Raw genomic sequence first — 18,443 nt, 5'->3', positions numbered from 1 at the left:
CTGTCCACATCTGCTACCATGGCCGCCTGCCCGGCCCTCCCTGTGGTCAGCCTCCCTCCTCTCCTCCACAATGTTCCAATGCTGCTTGGATCCAGACACGGCTCAGCACAGCCCGGGCAGCGTCCAGATGCAGCGGCCTCTCCCCCACTGCGGCCTGTTGATCCCTGTCTACACGGCAGTCCTCGGCCCTCTGGACTGGCCTAGCTTGTCCTCAACGACTGGTGCTCAAACCAGACACTGGGGGGGGGAGGGTCTCTGCATCAGGTCCCACCCAGTGGTCAGGTTTAGCACCAACTTACACAATCCCTTTTCTTTCATAATAATGGTGCTTTCTTTGGCAGGAAACCTTTGCAGACAGGACAAAAATGACTGTGTTGACCTGAAAAAAACAAAGCAAAGTCAAGGGGCCACGACTGCATTGTCAAAACAAACCTTGAAAAGCCAAACACTTCTGAAGGTCTTCACCCTGCGTCTCAGGGAGGTGTCGCTGAGGTGACAAGGCCTGGGGGCCCACACCCCAGCCTGCCAGCAAGGGACCCTCCTTGGGGCTGGATGCCAAGCGGTCTCACAGTGGACGTGGATATGGAACAAAACCCAGAATCCAGGGGTCTGAGGATGAGACCTCATCACTGTGAGACCAGCCCTTCCCGCCCCACCCGGCTGCTTAGAGGAGCCGGTGACCCAGCCAGCCCCAAACACTCCTTCCAGCTGATGCATCGAGTGGCACCCCAGCTTCCCACGTCCCTGAGAATTGAGGGTGCTGCGAACCGCCCCCCACTCACAATTATAACCGTTCCGATGGGCCCGGCAAAGCTCCAGATCAGGGTGTCTCGAAGGGACAGCCAGCAGAAGTCCGGGTTTCCATAGCCCTGGGGGTCCAGGCCCACCGCGAGTCCTGGGCAACGGGGATGAGAAGAGTGAGGGCCACACCCCAGGAGAAGACCCCTCCTGAGGGCCAGCCTGGGCGAGGTGTGGCCAGCCCCACACAACAGGACCCCGGGGCCCCAGCATCGCCCTCAGAGGGAATGGGCAAGGAGCTGAGATAGATAGCTGAGATGTGACAAAGGCCCAGGTCCCCTCTGAGCAGGAGTCCCCCTCGGTGCCAAATCACAGGCCCACCACGCCCACAGGGGCCTAAGCAGCCATGAGCTGTTCATGGATTCACCCAGAGGCAGGGAGCCCACCCAGGCTGGGGCTGCTGAGAGAGACCAGAGAGAGACCAAGGAGGGCGGCGACGGGATGGGGCAGAATCAGCTGTGAAAACACAACGAGGAGACCCTGCTGTTGGGCCATGAGGAGCCCAAGATGTTGTGACGGACCACAGGTGCCAGGGAGGAAGGACCTGAGAGCATGCACACACCACACCGCACAGACACACGGACACGGACCACACCGTACACGTGCACACACACCACACATACACACAGACCACACACACTGTACACACGCACACACACCACACATACACAAACACAGACCACACACACCGTACACACACACGCAGACCACACATACACACAGACCCCACACACCATACACACGCACACACACCACACATACAAACACAGACCACACACACACAGACCACACATACACACACATACAGACCACACACACCACACATACAGCCCATACACACCGTACACACGCACACAGACCACACATACACACACAGACCACACATACCATACACACGCACACAGACCACACACAACAAGACCACATATACACACATATACAGACCACATACACCGTACACACGCACACATACACACACACAGACCACACACACCATACACATGCACACAGACCCCACATACACACACATACAGACCACAAACACCATACATACACACAGAGACCCCACATACACAATATATAGACCACACATGCACACAGACCACACATACACACACACACAGACCACACGCACACAGACCCCACATACCACACACACCGTACACACGCACACAGACCACACACACATATACAGACCACACACACCATACACGTGCACATAGACCACACATACACGCATATACAGATGACACACACCATACATATGCACACAGACCACACATACACAATATATAGACCACACACATTGTACACACACATGTGCACACAGACCACACACACCCCAGAAACTGCTCACCATTCCACAGTGCAATGCAAATGGCAGTTTCTTATATTATCTAAACCACAGCCATTGTTCTAACAACCAGGTGACAAGCTAGAGGAGAACCCTGTCCTTGCAGAGCCGTCAAGGTGAAGTTTGCAGTGACTTCTTCAACACAGACCTTGTTTGGGAGGAAGGAGCCAGCGTGACCTGGGCGCTCCTCGCTGTGGCCCCCTCCACCTCCCCCACCTCACTCCCCCCACCCCAGGACTGGACTATGCCACAGCGCTGCCCCACCAAGCTCCTTATTTAGATTCTAAAAAGATCAAGTCTCCCCACTGATGCTTAAAACCCTCCAATGATTTCCCACTGCCCTCAGGAGACAGCCATGGCTGCTTCTGTGGCCTTCTAGGCTGAACTCCGTGGTGTGGCCATGGCCACACTCCAAACCACGTGGCACCCCCACCCCTCACTCCAGGGCCCGGCCTCGGGTCAGTCCCCAACCAGCCATACTCCCATCGGTCCCCACACAATGCTGGGCCACAGAGGCACGCTCCCCTGCCCTCTCCACCACCTTGTTCCTATTTGCCCTCCAGTGCACACAGCGCTTCCTCCAGGAAGCCTTCCCGGCCTGTCTTGTCCCAGGTGAGAGCAGGTCCCCATCACCTCTCCCTCAGCTCTGAGCCCACACAGTGCAGGGTCCGTGGATGAACCTCCAGTCAAGTGGGCTGGAGGACGTTAAATCGCCCGTCTTCCTTGGAGGGGCGACTCCCTGAGGACAAAAGGCTTTGCTGTTCTCACTCACTGCTGACTCCGGGCCTAGAACAGAGCCTGGCATAAAAGAGGCACTCCACGGATGAATGAATGAATGAATGCACACTCCTGATCCCGTGGGGGGTTTAGGTAACTGAGTCTTGGTGGGGGTTGAGGAAAGCTCACAGGAAAACAGCCTGAGAGGACCAGCCACCCAGGTCCCTTGGATTCCAGAGGGCCCAGGCTGGGACAGGCACCCACAGCCCTGAGACAAGGGCTGTCGCCACGGCCCCAGACAGCCTGCCCTTCCACTGCTTGGGTGTCTGGCACCCCAAGCAACGTCTGGGCGGAGACGCCCTCCTCCATTTAGCCCCTGTCTGGAGGGGACACCCGAGGTGACCACAAGGTGGGGTGGAGATGGGAACGTGTGCCCCCCCCCACACACACACACACAGATGGCAGCACCGGCAGGAGAGGGCCAGCCGGGCCACATGTGGACGGCAGGCGGGGCCAGGCAGGGAGAGGTGGAAACAAAGCCGGCAGGAACAAGCCAGCCTCCATCTCAGCCCGAGGTTCCCTGGGAATTGCTTTAAGTTCTTCTGCAAGAGGCTTAAGCGTTAAAAAAAAAAAAAAAACTGTCTTTAAAGTAAGTTAGAAATGTGAAATATCTGAATTTAGACTCCACAGCCGTCTCAGAGGCAGTGCCATTTCACAACGTGCAACTTGACAGCGAGGCGGTATCTTTGCCCAGATGAGGTGTTTATCTTGAGATGAAAAACAAGTCACAGAAAATAGTCTTCTCTGTGTAAAGTTGTCCCTGTGGCTCAGACGGAAGGGGCCTCCGCCTCAGGGCTGCTTCCTTCAGCCCCCTCTCTGCAAGACCTTCCCCCTGCCACCCGCCACCCCTACCTGGTCAGGGCCCTCAGTCCCCAGCAGGCGGGAGCTGCGGGAAGGTGAGGGCACTCCTGTGTGTCACTCGTGCCCACTATGGCCAGCCCGGGGCCAATAAGCGTTTGTGACGTGAATGGGGAAGGTCACGTGACTTCTCCTGTAAAATGAGGAAGACCCACTTAGAGTGACCATGTGGAATAGCCGGCCTCAGGTCTGGCCCTCACAGGAGTCCACAAGGAGGAGTCAGGTTTCTTCTGAGAAGCCCCTGAATGTTCTAATCGTGGCCTCCCACTGCCTCGAGCCTGCATGGATCCCTGGAACCTGGGGATTACTGAGGAGAAGAGGGTTCAGCTCTTTCTTTGTGAACAGAAGTGTGGATCTTTCTCAAAAGGAACTTTGACTTTGATACTTAGTGAAAAGTCTGCTGAGGAAGTGCTGCTGTTCTGTTCATTCATTCACCCATCTACCCATCCACTCACTCATCTACCCATCCATCCACCCACCTAGCCATCCATCCAACCATCCATCTACCCATCTATCCATCCATCTCTCCATCCATCCATCCATCTGTCCATCCACCCATCCATCTCTCCATCCATCCATCCGTCTGTCCATCCACCCATCCATCTATCCATCCATCCATCCGTCTGTCCATCCACCCATCCATCCATCCACCCACTCAGTGGACAGATGTGGAGTTTTTCTCTGGTGCCACAGACAGAACCCTGAACAGCCCCAGGCCCAGTTCTCAAGGCCCCGTCCCCCCAGGTAGACACTGACTGATCACACTCGTGTGTGCAGATGAGCATGCAGGGCTGGGGCCTCCTCTGCTGCGGGCGGGCCGAGCTGGGTACAGAAGCGGGAGGAGGCCTGAGAGCTCCTCCGCCCGCACCAGAGGACACTGGCTTATCTGACTGGGTTCCTGTGTCAGCATGTCACACGGATTCCCCTGGAGTGGTGGTCGGTTCCCGCCCCAGGCCACCCCGGCGGGGCTGCTCTGTGCGTCCTCACCTGTGACAATGGCTGGAATGCCCCAGCCCACGACGTAGTAGAACCTCATGGGCCCCGCGTCGATGTTGCGCACCTCGGTCAGCACGCGGTAGACGTGCAGGCTCTCCACGAAGGCCCAGGCGAAGGTGCTCATGTAGACGTAGTGCAGGAGGATGGCAATCACCGTGCACAGAAACTGCGGACAGGGAGCCCACTCAGAGCCAGTCCCCCGGGACCACACCCCCTGCACCGAGGGCTGAGGGCCGGGGAGGGAAGTGACCAAATCGGGCCACTTTGCAAACGTGAGGGTCTGTAGATCTGAAAAAGGAAATCAAGTTAGTTGTTTTTTTCCATTTGATTCACCCAGGAGTGGCCGAGCACCAATAGTCACAGCGTCTCAGGCTCTGATGTGGATCAGAGGACGGGAAGTGAGGCACCTGGGGGCCCAGGGACCCTCCTCAGCCCTGATCAGTGGCAGGTGTGAGCACAGCCCAGGGGCGCGGGGGTAGGCAGAGCCTCTAGTGTTTTCAAGAGAAGTTGGAAATTGGTATTTTCATGTGATGGTTCCAAATTTGGAAATGTTGGCATTTAATTTAAAGTTAAAAAAATATTGTGGAGGCGGCCTGCTCAGGCTGTGGTCCCCAGATCGTGATCTTGGCCTTCGCCCTGACCCTCATGCAGACCTCCTCGGTCCAGCAGGGGCAGCCAGAGGAGGCAGGAGGCTCCAGCTTTGTGACCTCCCCATCAAATAAGAACCAGTTCATTTTGCCTGCACTGATTTCATGGAGACATATCTCTTCCGCCAAAGAAAGAGCAGGGATGAGAGCCTGTCCTGTTCTGTCCTCTGCTGGGGGCGGTGTGTCTGGAGGCTGGCCGAGTGCCAGGAAGAGGAAGTCAGCTTCCACAGGGCAGCTGAGAGACAGCATCCCGGCCTCTGGCGACCTTGCTGGGCCAGCCCTATGTCCCTGGACATGGAACATGGCGTGAGAACAGGAGGAAGGCAGTGCCAGGGAGGGGCTGGGGACACTGGGGTCACAGGAAGCCCAGCCTCTGAGGCCAGCAGTGCAAATTCAGTCTGAGGTGCTCTAGGATGGACCTCGAAGAGCTCTGTGCCTTCTTGGCCCAGAGCAGCCTCACTCAGGTCCTTCTGGGAGGGCCTGCCCCAGCCAGGACTCTCAAGGCCAAGGGCGGCCAGCAGGGAGATGTGGGCAGGCACCCCTCCACGTCCTAGGAAGGTGGACTGGCAGGGTAGGAGAGGGCAGTCTTCAGGGGAGGGGGAAGAGAAAGCCTCTGGCCACACCCACAGCTGGGCCCCACCCCTGGCCATACCCACAGCTGGACCACACCCACAGCTGGGCCCCACCCCTGACCACACCCAAAGCTGGACCCCGCCCACAGCTGGGCCCCACCCCTGAGCAGACCCACAGCTGGACCACACCCAAAGCTGGACCCCACCCACAGCTGGGCCCCACCCCTGACCACACCCACAGCTGGACCACACCCACAGCTGGGGCCTCACCCCTGGCCACACCCTCATAACTGGGCCCCACCCCTGGCCACACCAAGAGCTGGACCACACCCACAGCTGTGCCCCACCCCTGACCACACCCACAGCTGGACCCCCACCCACAGCTGGGCCTCACCCCAGACCACACCCACAGCTGGACCCTGCCCCAGCTGGGCCCTACCCCTGACCACACCCACAGCTGGACCCCACCCACAGTTGGGCCTCGCCCCAGACCACACCCACAGCTTGGCCCCATTCCTAACCACACCCACAGTTGGGCCACACCCACCACTGGGCCCCATCTCTGGCCACATCCTCAGAACAGCTCCGTCCCTGACCACACCCTCACAACTGGGCCCTGCCCCTGACCACACCCACAGTTGGGCCCCACCCCATCACATCCACAGTGGAGCCACACCCACAGCTGGGCCCCGCCCCTGACCACACCCTCATAACCGGCCAGGACCCTGACCATACCCCCAATTGGGCCCCACCCCCATCACACCTGACATCTGGACCCAGCCCCTGACACATTCTGTTCCATCCTCACTGCTGTCACATCAGCCCCACCAAGGTCTCAGTGTTTGTGCCAAGGAGACACCTCAACTCCAATAGACACAAGAGCAGGAGGAGACACAGGGAGGGCTACCACCTTGCCTGACGCCGGAAGCCTCTTTGCTCAGGCCCCAGGTCCGCGTGTCCTGTGGGGAGCTCCACAGAGTGTGGGCTCGCTGGGGAGACGAGCGCCACCTGCTGCCACATCAACCTCGAGAGGCCATGATCTCTCCAGAAACTAAACCCCAGAGACGTGGGAGGGACCATTCTAGCATTAACATTTGTCAAATACAGTACACAGCAGGGCCCAAGCAGAAGAAAAAACAGAAGCTTGGGTTATGACATGCCCTTTGCCTCAGACGCTGCACACAGTCAGGAAAGGGGAGAGTCTGGGCTTCCAGACCGGCGAGCCTGGAGCTGGGTGAACCCCACACCAAACACCCCCCACGTCCCCCATGTGCAAAGCACGGTTGGCTTAGGAAAAGGAAGAATGGGGAGGAGGTTGGTTGGCTTGTTGCCTTAAACAATGTGAAAAGCAAACCCACAAAACCACCTTTTGAAAAAAAAAGCAGCCCTAGAAATACGACATTTTGAAACATTATGGGGCCATACATGCACAGACTTCTGCACTAAATGGACTAACTTTCCCAGAAACAGAACAAAGACAAAACACTAATGCATCATAAATCATTTCAGCCTGCCAGTAATCTGGGAGATGAAAAACCTCGCCCAGAGATAGGATTGTGAGTTTCCAGAAAACCCATAAAGACCAGGTGCACTGCCAAGCCCCTAGAATTATGGCTGCAGCATTCCTTCTCTTCTTCGTGCTCACCGGAGCGTGGCTGGCTGGAAAGCTCTCATTCCAGGTAGCACAGGAGTCGGCGCTTGAAACGATCGGACAGCCTCTCTGCATTTCCCACGTGTTGTTTAGTTGCAAGGAGTGGCTTGCCACCAACTCGACTCCCCTTTCTGGAGACCACTCAAAGGCACACGGGAACGGCTGTGAAATGAGTCAAGCAGCTTCCACCCCTAGAGCCGTCACCCGTCTGATGCACTGATAAGGCCGTGCACACAGGCAGAGGTGCGCCTGACCCGCCTGGCCGGGTGCAGAGGAACCGCTGCAGCAGGACCACGGGGGAGGACTCCTCACCCGGCCGACGCCAGCCCAGTGCCCTGCCTTACAGAGCCCCTGGAGGGCCGCAAGATTTGCCCTTGCTCGTCCGACAAGCACGTATGGGTCTGTCCTCCTGAGAAGAGGAAGAAGAGCTCAAGGAGGCAAGTGGCCTCGACCAGCTGGCCAGAATATTCCATCTTTGTCTTTTTATTTAGTCCTAGGACCTGTTCGTTCCCACAGACACACTTCCTCTTCACGCCAGGCGATGCCTCCCCATCGCATGTTCCTCAGCCCCCCCACTAGTATGTCCAGCCTCGCCCAGACTTGCTGCTCTGTCTGAGTTCTCATCTCATCCAGTGGCGTCCTCACCTACTCGCCCCCTTCTGGAGACCTGAGGCATCCCCAGTCCTTCCTCCGCCTGCCCTCCATGCACGGTGGGCCCTGACTCCTGCCCCTCCCCCAATGCCCACTGTCCTGGCCTCAGTTCTGGGCCCCGACTCCACCTCCAGACCTCTGACAATAGCCTCCTGGCTGCTTTTCTGACCTCCAGTCTCCTCCACCCATCTTCCCCTTGTTGCCAGGGTGGTCTTCCTAAAATGCAGACCCAGTCATGACTCTCCATGGTGCAACGCTGCTTGCAAAAGATGGCACTGCTTGGCACAGCCCCTGGGGCTCTGGATGACCAGATCCCCAACCTGTCCCCAACTTATTCTGGACTCTCCTGTTGAACAGCAAATGGACGGTCTTGTTCAGCCCTTCCCTGACCAGGCACAGCTCCCCGACCCGCCACCGTGGCGTCAAGTGGGCACCTGACAATCATGTACCATCATCCAGATCTGTGTCTGGAATGTGGGCTCCATGGGCAGGGATGGGAGGGCTTCTCGGATCTGGGTCTTTGGTAGGCTTAATACAGTGACAATTAATAGTCCTCACTACATGAGGAATGAAGAAATGACAGCTATGTCAACAGTACGGGGCAGCGGTATGGGAACGGCCCACTGAGAGAGTGACGGCCCATCGCTCACATTGGGGGACATCAGGATTAGTTGAGAGTAACCTCTGAACTTCCCGGAGTCACAACATAATCATGTGTGATGGTCAGCTGGCCTCACATCTCCCCAGGGCTATTAGGGTCACCATTTAGTGATGGACACATGAACTAACACACATGAAGAGAACTGTGTGCCCTTGGGCGGGTCACTCAACATCGCTGGCCCCCAGCTCTCTCACCTGTAAGAAGCGATGCTACCCCATCCTGGGCCCCAGGGATGTATCAATTACATACGAGGCATGTATGTAAAGTCTCGAGCACAGACCCTGCACCTCCCCCTGCACCCCCATCGTGTGCTGTGACCCTTGTATTTTGAAAACCCCCTTTGTAAAAATGGAAAATCATTTGCAACCAGCCAGAGGCTGCCAAAGTCACAAACCTTCCTCCTCCTCCTTCCTCTTGCTTTTCTGTCCCCATGATCTCAACAGTGCTGCCGCCTCCCCGTCCAAAGCTGGTCCCCCTCCCCAGGGTCCTCACCCACACCCAGCCCTCCCTCCCTCCCCTTGACATGACGCAGCTCAGATCTCTCACATCCCACGAGCTCCACCAGCCCCAGCTCCGCCTCCAGCTGCAGCCAGTATCTCCTCCTCTCCTCCCTCACAGCCAGACTCAAAAGGCGTCTCTCCGAGGTCTCCACCACAGTCACTGCTACTCGCTCCTTTGTAAATTACATTTTAAAGCCACTTTGTGGGGGCCGGCCCTGTGGCTTGGTGGTTAAGTGCGCGCGCTGCGATGCTGGTGGCCCGGGTTCGGATCCCGGGTGCGCATCGAGGCACCACTTCTCCGTTCATCCTGAGGCCGAGTCCCACATACAGCAACTAGAAGGATGTGCAGCTACAACACACAACTATCCACTGGGGCTTTGGGGGGAAAAATAAAATAAATAAAATCTTTAAAGCCACTTTGTGGCTGGTGCACAGGAATGCAACTGATTTTACATATATTTCTCCAGTAATAGCCAGCTACCTTGCTAAACTCTCCAATTATTTCTCATAATGTGTCTGTAGATTGGTTTAGATTTTTCTGTGAGGTCCATCATACCCCGTATATAATCTAATCACCCAGTGATAATTACCATGAGCCTATGCAACACCCCATGAGCACACATGACAAAACAGGAGCACACGTGACACCCCAGGAGCATACATGACACCCCAGGAGCACACGACACCCCAGGAGTCCACATAACTGGGGTGGCTTGAGCAAGACGCCCCTATATCTAACCAGATCACATCGGAGCTCGCCCACCTTCCTCTCTCCCGTCTGCTTCTCCTCCATCTATTCTCTCAGCAAGCTGCTGTCTCTTCGTCAACCCTCTCTACCCGCCAACACCACCTCACTGAGTTCTGGGCCGTTCTAGACGTCTCTCTCCCTCTCTGGGGAAGCACATGGGCTTCCACAGAAAATTCAGCCGTGACCCCTCAGAAAGTTCAGGGGTGGGTGGGAGATGCCGCCCGACAGGGACGCTCGTTAACAACATGCATCGCGTGTCTTCAGGCCACAGAAGTTCAAGTCACAGCTCGCAGGACGCTGGGGTTTGGCAAATGACTGTAATTTCTGATGAAATCACTAGTGTCTACATCAGGAAAGTAACAATTGACGCATGTGGAGCCCCCGGCCTTTGTGACGTGGCTCCCACGCACACCCTTGGAGGGAGATTCCCGCCCAACACAAAGCAACAAGCCCCCGGACTTGGGCCGGGGTCCCCAACTTCCCATGAGATTCCCTGCTGCACCCACCACACTGAAAGAGCAGTGAACGCCCGCCCAGCCCCTTAGAAAGGAGAGACCCCCTCCACTGTTTCAGCAAACGAGAAAGCTCGGGCCCTCCGCGCCGGCATCCGTGCAGCTGCACATGTGGGCCCGAGGCCGGGGAGCAGAGGGGCCTCACCGGGTTTTCCGTCTGTGTGATCCCGATGACGAAGACCAGCTGGGAGAAGAAGAGCGCCCCCGTGAGGTTTTTGTGGATGCTGTGCAGGTTGGAATGCAGCGTCCGCACCAGTGCCAGGAGGACGAAGGCCACCAGCAGGGCAGCCAGTGACAAGGACACGGCAGCGTAGGTGATGATCTTCAGGGGCAGGACCTCTCCATGCTGCGGGCGGGGTGGTTAAAAGCAGAATGTCAGGGCTGTGGCTCTGAGGGGGCTTTTGCACAATAAAGACACATTAACGACTATCACGGGGAGGAACCCACGTGACGACGACATGGTCCTCTGGATGGCAGAAACCAAGAACAAAAACCAAATGCACAGTGTGGGATGATGAAAAGACGTTCTGGAGCTGGATGGTGGCGATGGCTGCACAACAATGGGAACGGACTTCATGCCCCTGAGCGGTACATGCACGTGGTTGAGATGGTGAATTTTATGTTCTGTATATTTTGCTGTAATAAAAAAACAAAAAACCTCACACATAAATCCTGCTGTCCAGGAGATGCTGAGCCTGTCCACCCAAAATTCTGAGCTGGGAGAGGCCTTCCAAACAGACTCGCAGTTCACACAAGAGGCTGATGGTCGCAGCTGCAGGGGACTGCAATTGTCCCCTGTGCTTTTGCAAAATATGGCACTTGTCCAGGACCCAGCGACCTGCAGAGTTCTGGCATCTGGACAACAAGCAGCTCTGGCTCCCCGGTAATGTCCGGAAAGTGCTATTCAGAACTCACACGGAATTTTGGGCCGGGGCTACTCAGGGGAGCATGGGGAGCCGGGCCTGGGTGGGGGTGGGAGGACGGAGTGCTCAGAGATCTCCTTCTGTAGCTCCTTCGAGTGCGGGCTCTCGGGGGTCCACCCGGAGGCTGCAGTCCTGCTGCAGGGGGCTGGAAGCCTGCAGCCTCAGCCCGACTTCCCCATGGCTGGGGGCTATTCAGGGACCTCTGGATTTGAGGCACCAGGGCTGGCAGTCTTTGATCCCTGCTCCGGTTTCATTTCTTCCACCTGAATTGCGGCTTCTTCCACCCGTGATTCTGCTTGTGGCACTGCCTGGCTTCCTGGTCGTGAGACGACCCCCAAATCCCACCCCTACGTGGACAAAGACCACTAATAATTAACTCCCACCAGGCCAGGACCCAGGGCCACCTGCCCAAGAGAGCTCTGTTGTCGGCGGAAGGCCTGAGGGCACTCTCGCGCACCCCGAGGGCACGTCACCCACAGCCTAGCTCTCCTCCTGTCACTGCGACAGCCGCAACAGCAACCCATGGCTGACTCACCCCCACAAGAATGCGACAGAAACTCAGGCCGCTGAACGCCAGAGAGCCCTTGGGAGGGTCATGGCCTGGCCTCCTGGGCTACATTCCAGGCCCGAAAAGTGGGCGCCGGGTGAGGTCACCCCAGGCCTGTCTTCTGGCTCCTAGACACCAGCGTCCTGCACACGCCCAGCCCAGGCTGACCTCACCGCCGCGCCCTGCTGGGGCCCCACTGCCCGTTCATCCGCGGGCCCAGAGGCCGGCTCGCAGTCCCAGGCTGCGGAAAATGCCAGAGGTTAAACATTAGCCGCCCCGCTGCTCGGTGCCTCCTGACTGGCCTCCTTTGTCTTGTGGGGCCCGAGAGTGTGGCGCTGAAGGGAGATATTCCCATTGTTCCCGCCAGCCGTCTCTTTTCTTCCTTAAAGTTTAAAGTGGGGCAGAAACAGCACCATCTAGCAGACCGCTGAGAACCCTGCGCAGAAGTGAGGTGCATACTCCAGGAGTTTCTTTTCAGTCTGAGGTTCGGGTCTGCCATCACGGTTTTTAATTTACAACCTGGGCTCTCTGAAAACCCTTTTAAGGGGCTTTTGTTATGGAAATCCTACCAGATTCTGGCCAATGCTCATCGAACACGAATTTTAAATCGGTCAATTCAGTTTGTTCAAATCACTTAGAAGGAAAGATGGAGTTGACAAGGGGGTAGGCTTGGGGGATAGGCTAAATCTCGAAGGGAATTAATCCCTGGACACCCTCACCAGCTGGGCAGGGTTGCCCGTGGGGGAGCGCCCACCTCGCGTCTGGAGACGTCCATGAGCACGGCACAGCTGGTGGCGTGGCTGCACTGGCAGGCAACGTGGGTCCGGTTCCGGGACAGCAGCTCACAGCCCTTGGCTGACCACCCTCCAGTCCCACTGGGGCTGCAGAGAAAAGTCGGGGGTGAGATGGTTCCCTCCACCGCCAGGGTCTCCGAGGCCCTCCTGCCCCCGCTGGAGCCCGAGCAGCATCCTCACTGTGCCCAAGACAAGCGCCACGGTCCCGGCTCCGAGGACCACGGCGCTGGCTGCACCTGGGACCGTGTGAACGCCCTCCTCGCCCTCTCGTGAAGCCTCTAATGAGCACCCTCTGAAGTTGACGTTTATGTGTCATCCAGCAGTAAAACTTAAATGGGGACATCTTGGGTCCACCACATGCCCCTTTTATCAGAAACCATAATAGTCAGTTATTAAAACAGCCACTTTGTACTTCTGTCTTCTTTTCAGTCTAGATGATTTAAGAAATAATATCGCGCATTTGTCCTACACTTTCATCTTCAGATTGCAAAATGTTTTATGGCAACTGCCTGGAAGCAGGGCCCCATTATTACTCCCGTTCTATTGATGGGACACCCCAAATGACAAGCCGCTATGGGTGTGTGTCAGCCTCCCTGACTCTGGGGAAGTCAAGTAACTTCTCTGATCCTCAGTTTACTCATCTGTAAAATGGGATGGGAAGGCAAATCCGTGTTTACCAAGAACTTTAAGATCCCGGGATGACAGGTGCACAGAAAGCAGAGATGTAATTAGAGCGAGAGCTAATTGCCAGGATTCAATGAATGACCACCAGGAGGGCCATGCCTGAGGCACACCAAAGCCTTAACACTGCCCTCAGCATGAAAGTGGGTCTGCCATTCTGTCTTTTGTATGCCAAGCATCTATTACACTCTAGACACTATGCCAGCATCTCATTAACTAGAATTTGGAACATACAGAAGGAGGAGAGAGTGACGCACAGTCTCTGCCGAGCCTAACCTGCCTCCCAGCAGGAGGCCCGTGCGGGCCGGGCTTCTCCTCCTCACCCTGGGTGCCAGCACCCGGCACAGTGCCCAGCAGAGCCCCACTCAGTGGAACCCAACTCAGTCCAGGGAAGAGTGACTGCAGGGGATGTTTGAGTTGCACGGGAACCAAGTCCCAGATGCACAGCATTCAACCCCCGCTGCAAGCATGGGATCAGGGGATGGGTGGAATGGACCCTGCCGAGGCGGGTGCAGCCTCCGCAGGGTAAAACCAGCCCCAGCAGCTGCTGTGTTGTCTCCTGGGCGGGCCGGCTGAGGTCAGGGTCCCCCATCTGATGCAGGTGCCCCCACACACATCTGGGACTGCCCGCTGTTGGCGGAAGGGCCCCTGGGCCTGGTCTCTGAGCCCCACCTCCTGTGTGTCCCCCTCCTTGTTTGGCGGTGGGCTGGGCCCTCGTCGGCTGCTGCATCATGAGAGTCCTGCAGGTGGGAGGCTTTTCTCTGTGCTGACCTTCTCCAGAGGTCTCTATGTGTGCCTGTGCACATGTGCGCACATGAGTGCATAACTGTGTGTGTGCACATGTATACGTGTCTGTGTTTCCAGGTGGGTCTGTGTACACGCATATGTGCTGTGTAACTGCACACATATAGGGAACTCTGACAACCGCAGGATGAGCCTCCTGCCCCACGAGGGGCTGGAAGAGGAGCAACAGACCACAAGAGAATGCCCTGGGGACACTCTGCCAAGGGAGACCCGTGGGGACCCGTGCAAGCTCCAGCCTCAGCACAGCCCCCACGCGGAAACGCCCAGCCTAGGGGCAAGAGGTGGCCACTCTGGCTCCCGCGTCACCCTTACGTGATGGAGTGGTTCCAGAACACACAGACGGGCTTGGTGCGCTCCTCGGTCTCCAGCAGGGTGTACTCCACCAGGACGGGCCTCTCTGGGGGGCTGGGGAGCGGCGCCCCCTCGCTGTACACCACCGCGCTCACCACCGGGGTGTTAATGACGGGCCGGTTAGGCAGCCTGTGTTGAGAAGCGAGAGCACAGGGACAAACGCACTTAGAAAACACCTGGGTGCCACCGCGAGGAGGACACAGGACAGGCGTCTCTCTAGGAGGGACTGAATCACAGGGCTCGAGTGCGGAGCCAAGGCCTCTGCTTTTGGGCAGGGCCTGGGCTGTGACAGCATCGTGCTCCATGCAGGTTTTATCACTGACGGGGCATGCACAGGGAGCGTGTCACCTGTGGGTCAAAGGCGGACTTCACTTAAAAATGAAGAGAAAGTATGTGTGAGGAGATGGTGCACCCCATAATATGTAACAGCAGAACCCCTGGAAAGGGCTGAAATATCCGATAAAAGAAACCTAGTGGGATAATGACAGCTCACGGAGGAATCTCATCCAGCCACTAGGAAGGATGAACATGAAGACGACAGACCCAGGGAAGGATCTGGAAATGGTATTAAGGTTGATAAAGTGGAGCCTCGCAGTGTGCCCGCCTCTGATCAGGGCCACGAAGCCCCTTTGGGTAGGATTCATTTTTCCATCCAGTATCCACCGAGCAGCCCCTAGTGCTGGGGCCACCAGCGGCCCAGGGCAGACAGGTGTCGGGGGACGGACCCTCTGAGCAGGAATTATACTCCTGAGCCTGGTGTGTCAACGGTATCCACCGAGGCTCGAGGCGGGATGTGTGCTGGGAGGGGGCGTTCTTGGCAGAAACTCAAGTGACAGGGCCCATCCGGCAGATCCAGAATCTCTGTCCAAGGGCGATTCTAGTCCAGGGCACTGGTCTCTGGCCTTGGGCCAGGGTCACAGTGAAATGTCCTTATTCCGATGTTCGGGTGGTCGAGACTTTGACTTATGAAAGCCTCAGAACTCTCCAGAAACAGGCCCTCCATGCCCTCATGGGGCTGGCCTTACCGGAGGCTGCGGCGGTCGGGGTCATAGTGCTCGGGCAGGAGCTGCCCCAGGGTCCGATAGATGATGACCAGGACGACGGCGAACTGGCCGGGCTCCTGGGGGTGCCTCTTCCGCCTCCTGAATGGGGCCTCCCTCTCGGCGCCGGGCTCAGGGCGTGCCATCTGCGGGGCGGCCTTGCGACCTGCCGGCCTCACCGTGGGGCCCTCTGCAATGTGAGCATAGAGTGTGAGCGTGGGGGCCGGACACCTGGGGTCCCACCAAATTGCCTTCTACTTGAGCAAGTGCTTCCTAAAATCAACACATGTTCTGTGGGAAACAGCAGGCAGTTCCTCAAAAGTGACCCTGCAATCCCACCTCTGGGTATGTGCCCTGGAGAAGTGAGAGCAGAGACTCAAAGAGATACCGTATACCCACATTCACAGCAGCATGACTCACAACAGCCAAAAGGTGGAAGCAACCCAGTGTCCATCAACGGAAGAAGGGATAACAAAAGGTGGTCTAGCCACACAATGGGATACTATTCAGCCTTAAAAAGGAAGGAATAGTGGCTTAGCGGTTAAGTGCGCGTGCTCTGCTACTGGCGGTCCAGGTTCGGATCCCGGGCGCGCACTGACACACCACTTCCCTGGCCATGCTGAGGCCGCGTCCCACATACAGCAACTAGAAGGATGTGCGACTATGACATACAACTATCTACTGGGGCTTTGGGGAAACAAAAAAGAGGAGGAGGATTGGCAATAGATGTTAGCTCAGAGCCAGTCTTCCTCAGCAAAAAGAGGAGGATTAGCATGGATGTTAGCTCAGGGCTGATCTTCCTCACAAAAAAAAAAAAAAGGAAGGAAGCACGGACACACGCTACAACAAGGATGAATCTTAAGGACGTCACGCTAAGTGAAAGGAGTCAGTGAAATACTGTAGGATTCCACCTACATAAGGCTCCTGGACCCGTCAGATTCGTAGACAGAAAGTAGAATGGTGGTTACCAGAAGCTGGGGGAGGTGGGATGGGGAGTCAGTGTTTAATGGGGACAGAGTTTCAGTTTCGCAAGATGAAAAGGTTCTGGAGATGGATGGTGGTGATGGCTGCACAACAATGTGCACGTACTTAATGTTGCTGAACTACGCACCCAAAAACGGTTAGGATGGAGAATTTTACGTTACACGTATTCCACCACAACTAAACAAAAAGCAACAGCTGTCATGTGATGACCGGCTGACGTCCACCCCCAACGCAGGGGTCTCCCCCAGGGCTGCTCAAGAAGCATGCGGGGGAAGTGTGAGTTCATGGGGGTTTGTGTCTCGTGTTTTTATTTCACATAAAACACGGGCGTGTTTTAAACTGTACAAGCTATAGGGATAAGAGAGGCCATGTATAGATCCCATAAACAAAAATATATATATATATTTTGGGGGGTACCTGCTTAAAACTTCTCGCCACTGACTGGAGCGTGCAACCATGGATGCTGGAGGCCCCGGTTTAAACCTGAATCCCCGTCAGCGTGCCCATGGGGTCACAGGTGGGGGTATCAGCCCTCAGCCCGCCCCACCAGCAGGGGAACACTCCCTTGCTTCTCCCTTAACCTTGCAGGAGGCACACATGGCCACACTCAGCCACAAATGACACAATGCCCCCTGGCTGCACCTCTGGAACCATCCGGACCACCCACTGCCAGCACAGGCTGCTGGAGAGCATGGGCTCCAGGGAGGCGGGAGGGGCAAGCCTGAGGGACAGGGAGGTCTTGGAGGGGTGACTGTGGCTGGGGAGGGGGAGGGCCCAGGAGACGAGCCTGTGGAGGGGCTGTAAGATGCGATGGGCGGGGGTGTCATCTCTGGATGGGGACGTTGCACACTGGAAGGCCCGAGGCTCAGAAGAGCTAACTAACCAATCCGAGCAAAACGCCCTCTGACCAACTGGTGTCCGCCCCTGCGAGACGGCACACACTCCTTCCACGTCCTCCCACCCCTGCTCACGGCCACGCTGGTCAACGACTGGTTAACAACACTGGTTAGCCCCACTCAGGCTGCTTAACAATATTGCTTAGAGACACTCAGGCTGGTTAGTGACACGGGTTAGCCACACTCAGGTCGGTTAACAACCTTGGTTATGGACACTGGCTTTGGGGTCAGGCGGGGATGCGGCTCTAATTGCTACAAGGGTTGCTGTTTTTCAGGGTTTGTGCTGAGCGGCGTTCTGGAAGGTGAGTATAGGAGGCCACAGCTGGTGTGTCTCACTGGCCCAGTGCAGGGCATCACCACCCATGTACCTGCTTTGGCATGCCTCACCTAACTGAGCGGTCCCCAGCTCCTTTCTGGAGGGAAGGCAGTGCAGCCTGGGGGCTTTCTTGAGTGACAGGGCCAATGCTCTCCCCAGGTGCTCCCTGGGCTAGATGATCCTCCCAGGTCCCCCCACCCCCACTTGGGCCGGACGCCACCCAGTCAAGGGCTCCGACTTGACTTGGGCGGATGTAATTATCCTTGCCCAGCAAGTACATTTACAAGTTCTCCACTCCTATAAAGTCCCATCAAGTGGGAAGCAAAGGAAGATACTGACTCAGTTCCCCCTAAGCGTTCCCCACAGTCTGCTCCTGCGGCCT

General features: G+C 56.8%; 1 protein-coding gene across 4 annotated transcripts in view; it reads right to left on the bottom strand.

Annotated features, from left to right (window-relative positions):
• Nucleotides 1-18,443, bottom strand: part of CELSR1 (cadherin EGF LAG seven-pass G-type receptor 1) — a 149,484-nt gene that overhangs the window by 7,732 nt on the left and 123,309 nt on the right. For all 4 annotated transcript variants that reach the window (XM_087448732.1, XM_087448733.1, XM_014793350.2 and 1 more), the window contains 7 exons: nt 15,851-16,055; nt 14,787-14,954; nt 12,950-13,076; nt 10,871-11,071; nt 4,775-4,949; nt 783-895; nt 300-379 (listed from right to left, as the gene is read on the bottom strand). In XM_087448732.1, coding sequence (XP_087304858.1) covers nt 300-379; nt 783-895; nt 4,775-4,949; nt 10,871-11,071; nt 12,950-13,076; nt 14,787-14,954; nt 15,851-16,055 — 1,069 coding nt within the window. The remainder of the gene's footprint in view (nt 1-299; nt 380-782; nt 896-4,774; nt 4,950-10,870; nt 11,072-12,949; nt 13,077-14,786; nt 14,955-15,850; nt 16,056-18,443) is intronic.

The sequence above is a fragment of the Ceratotherium simum genome, chromosome 25, assembly GCF_057802395.1.
Source record: "Ceratotherium simum simum isolate JZ-2026a chromosome 25, ASM5780239v1, whole genome shotgun sequence".
Classification (NCBI taxonomy): Eukaryota; Metazoa; Chordata; class Mammalia; order Perissodactyla; family Rhinocerotidae; genus Ceratotherium; species Ceratotherium simum.
The sequence above is the reverse complement of the archived record's forward strand: the minus strand, read 5'-3'. Positions and strand labels throughout refer to the sequence as shown.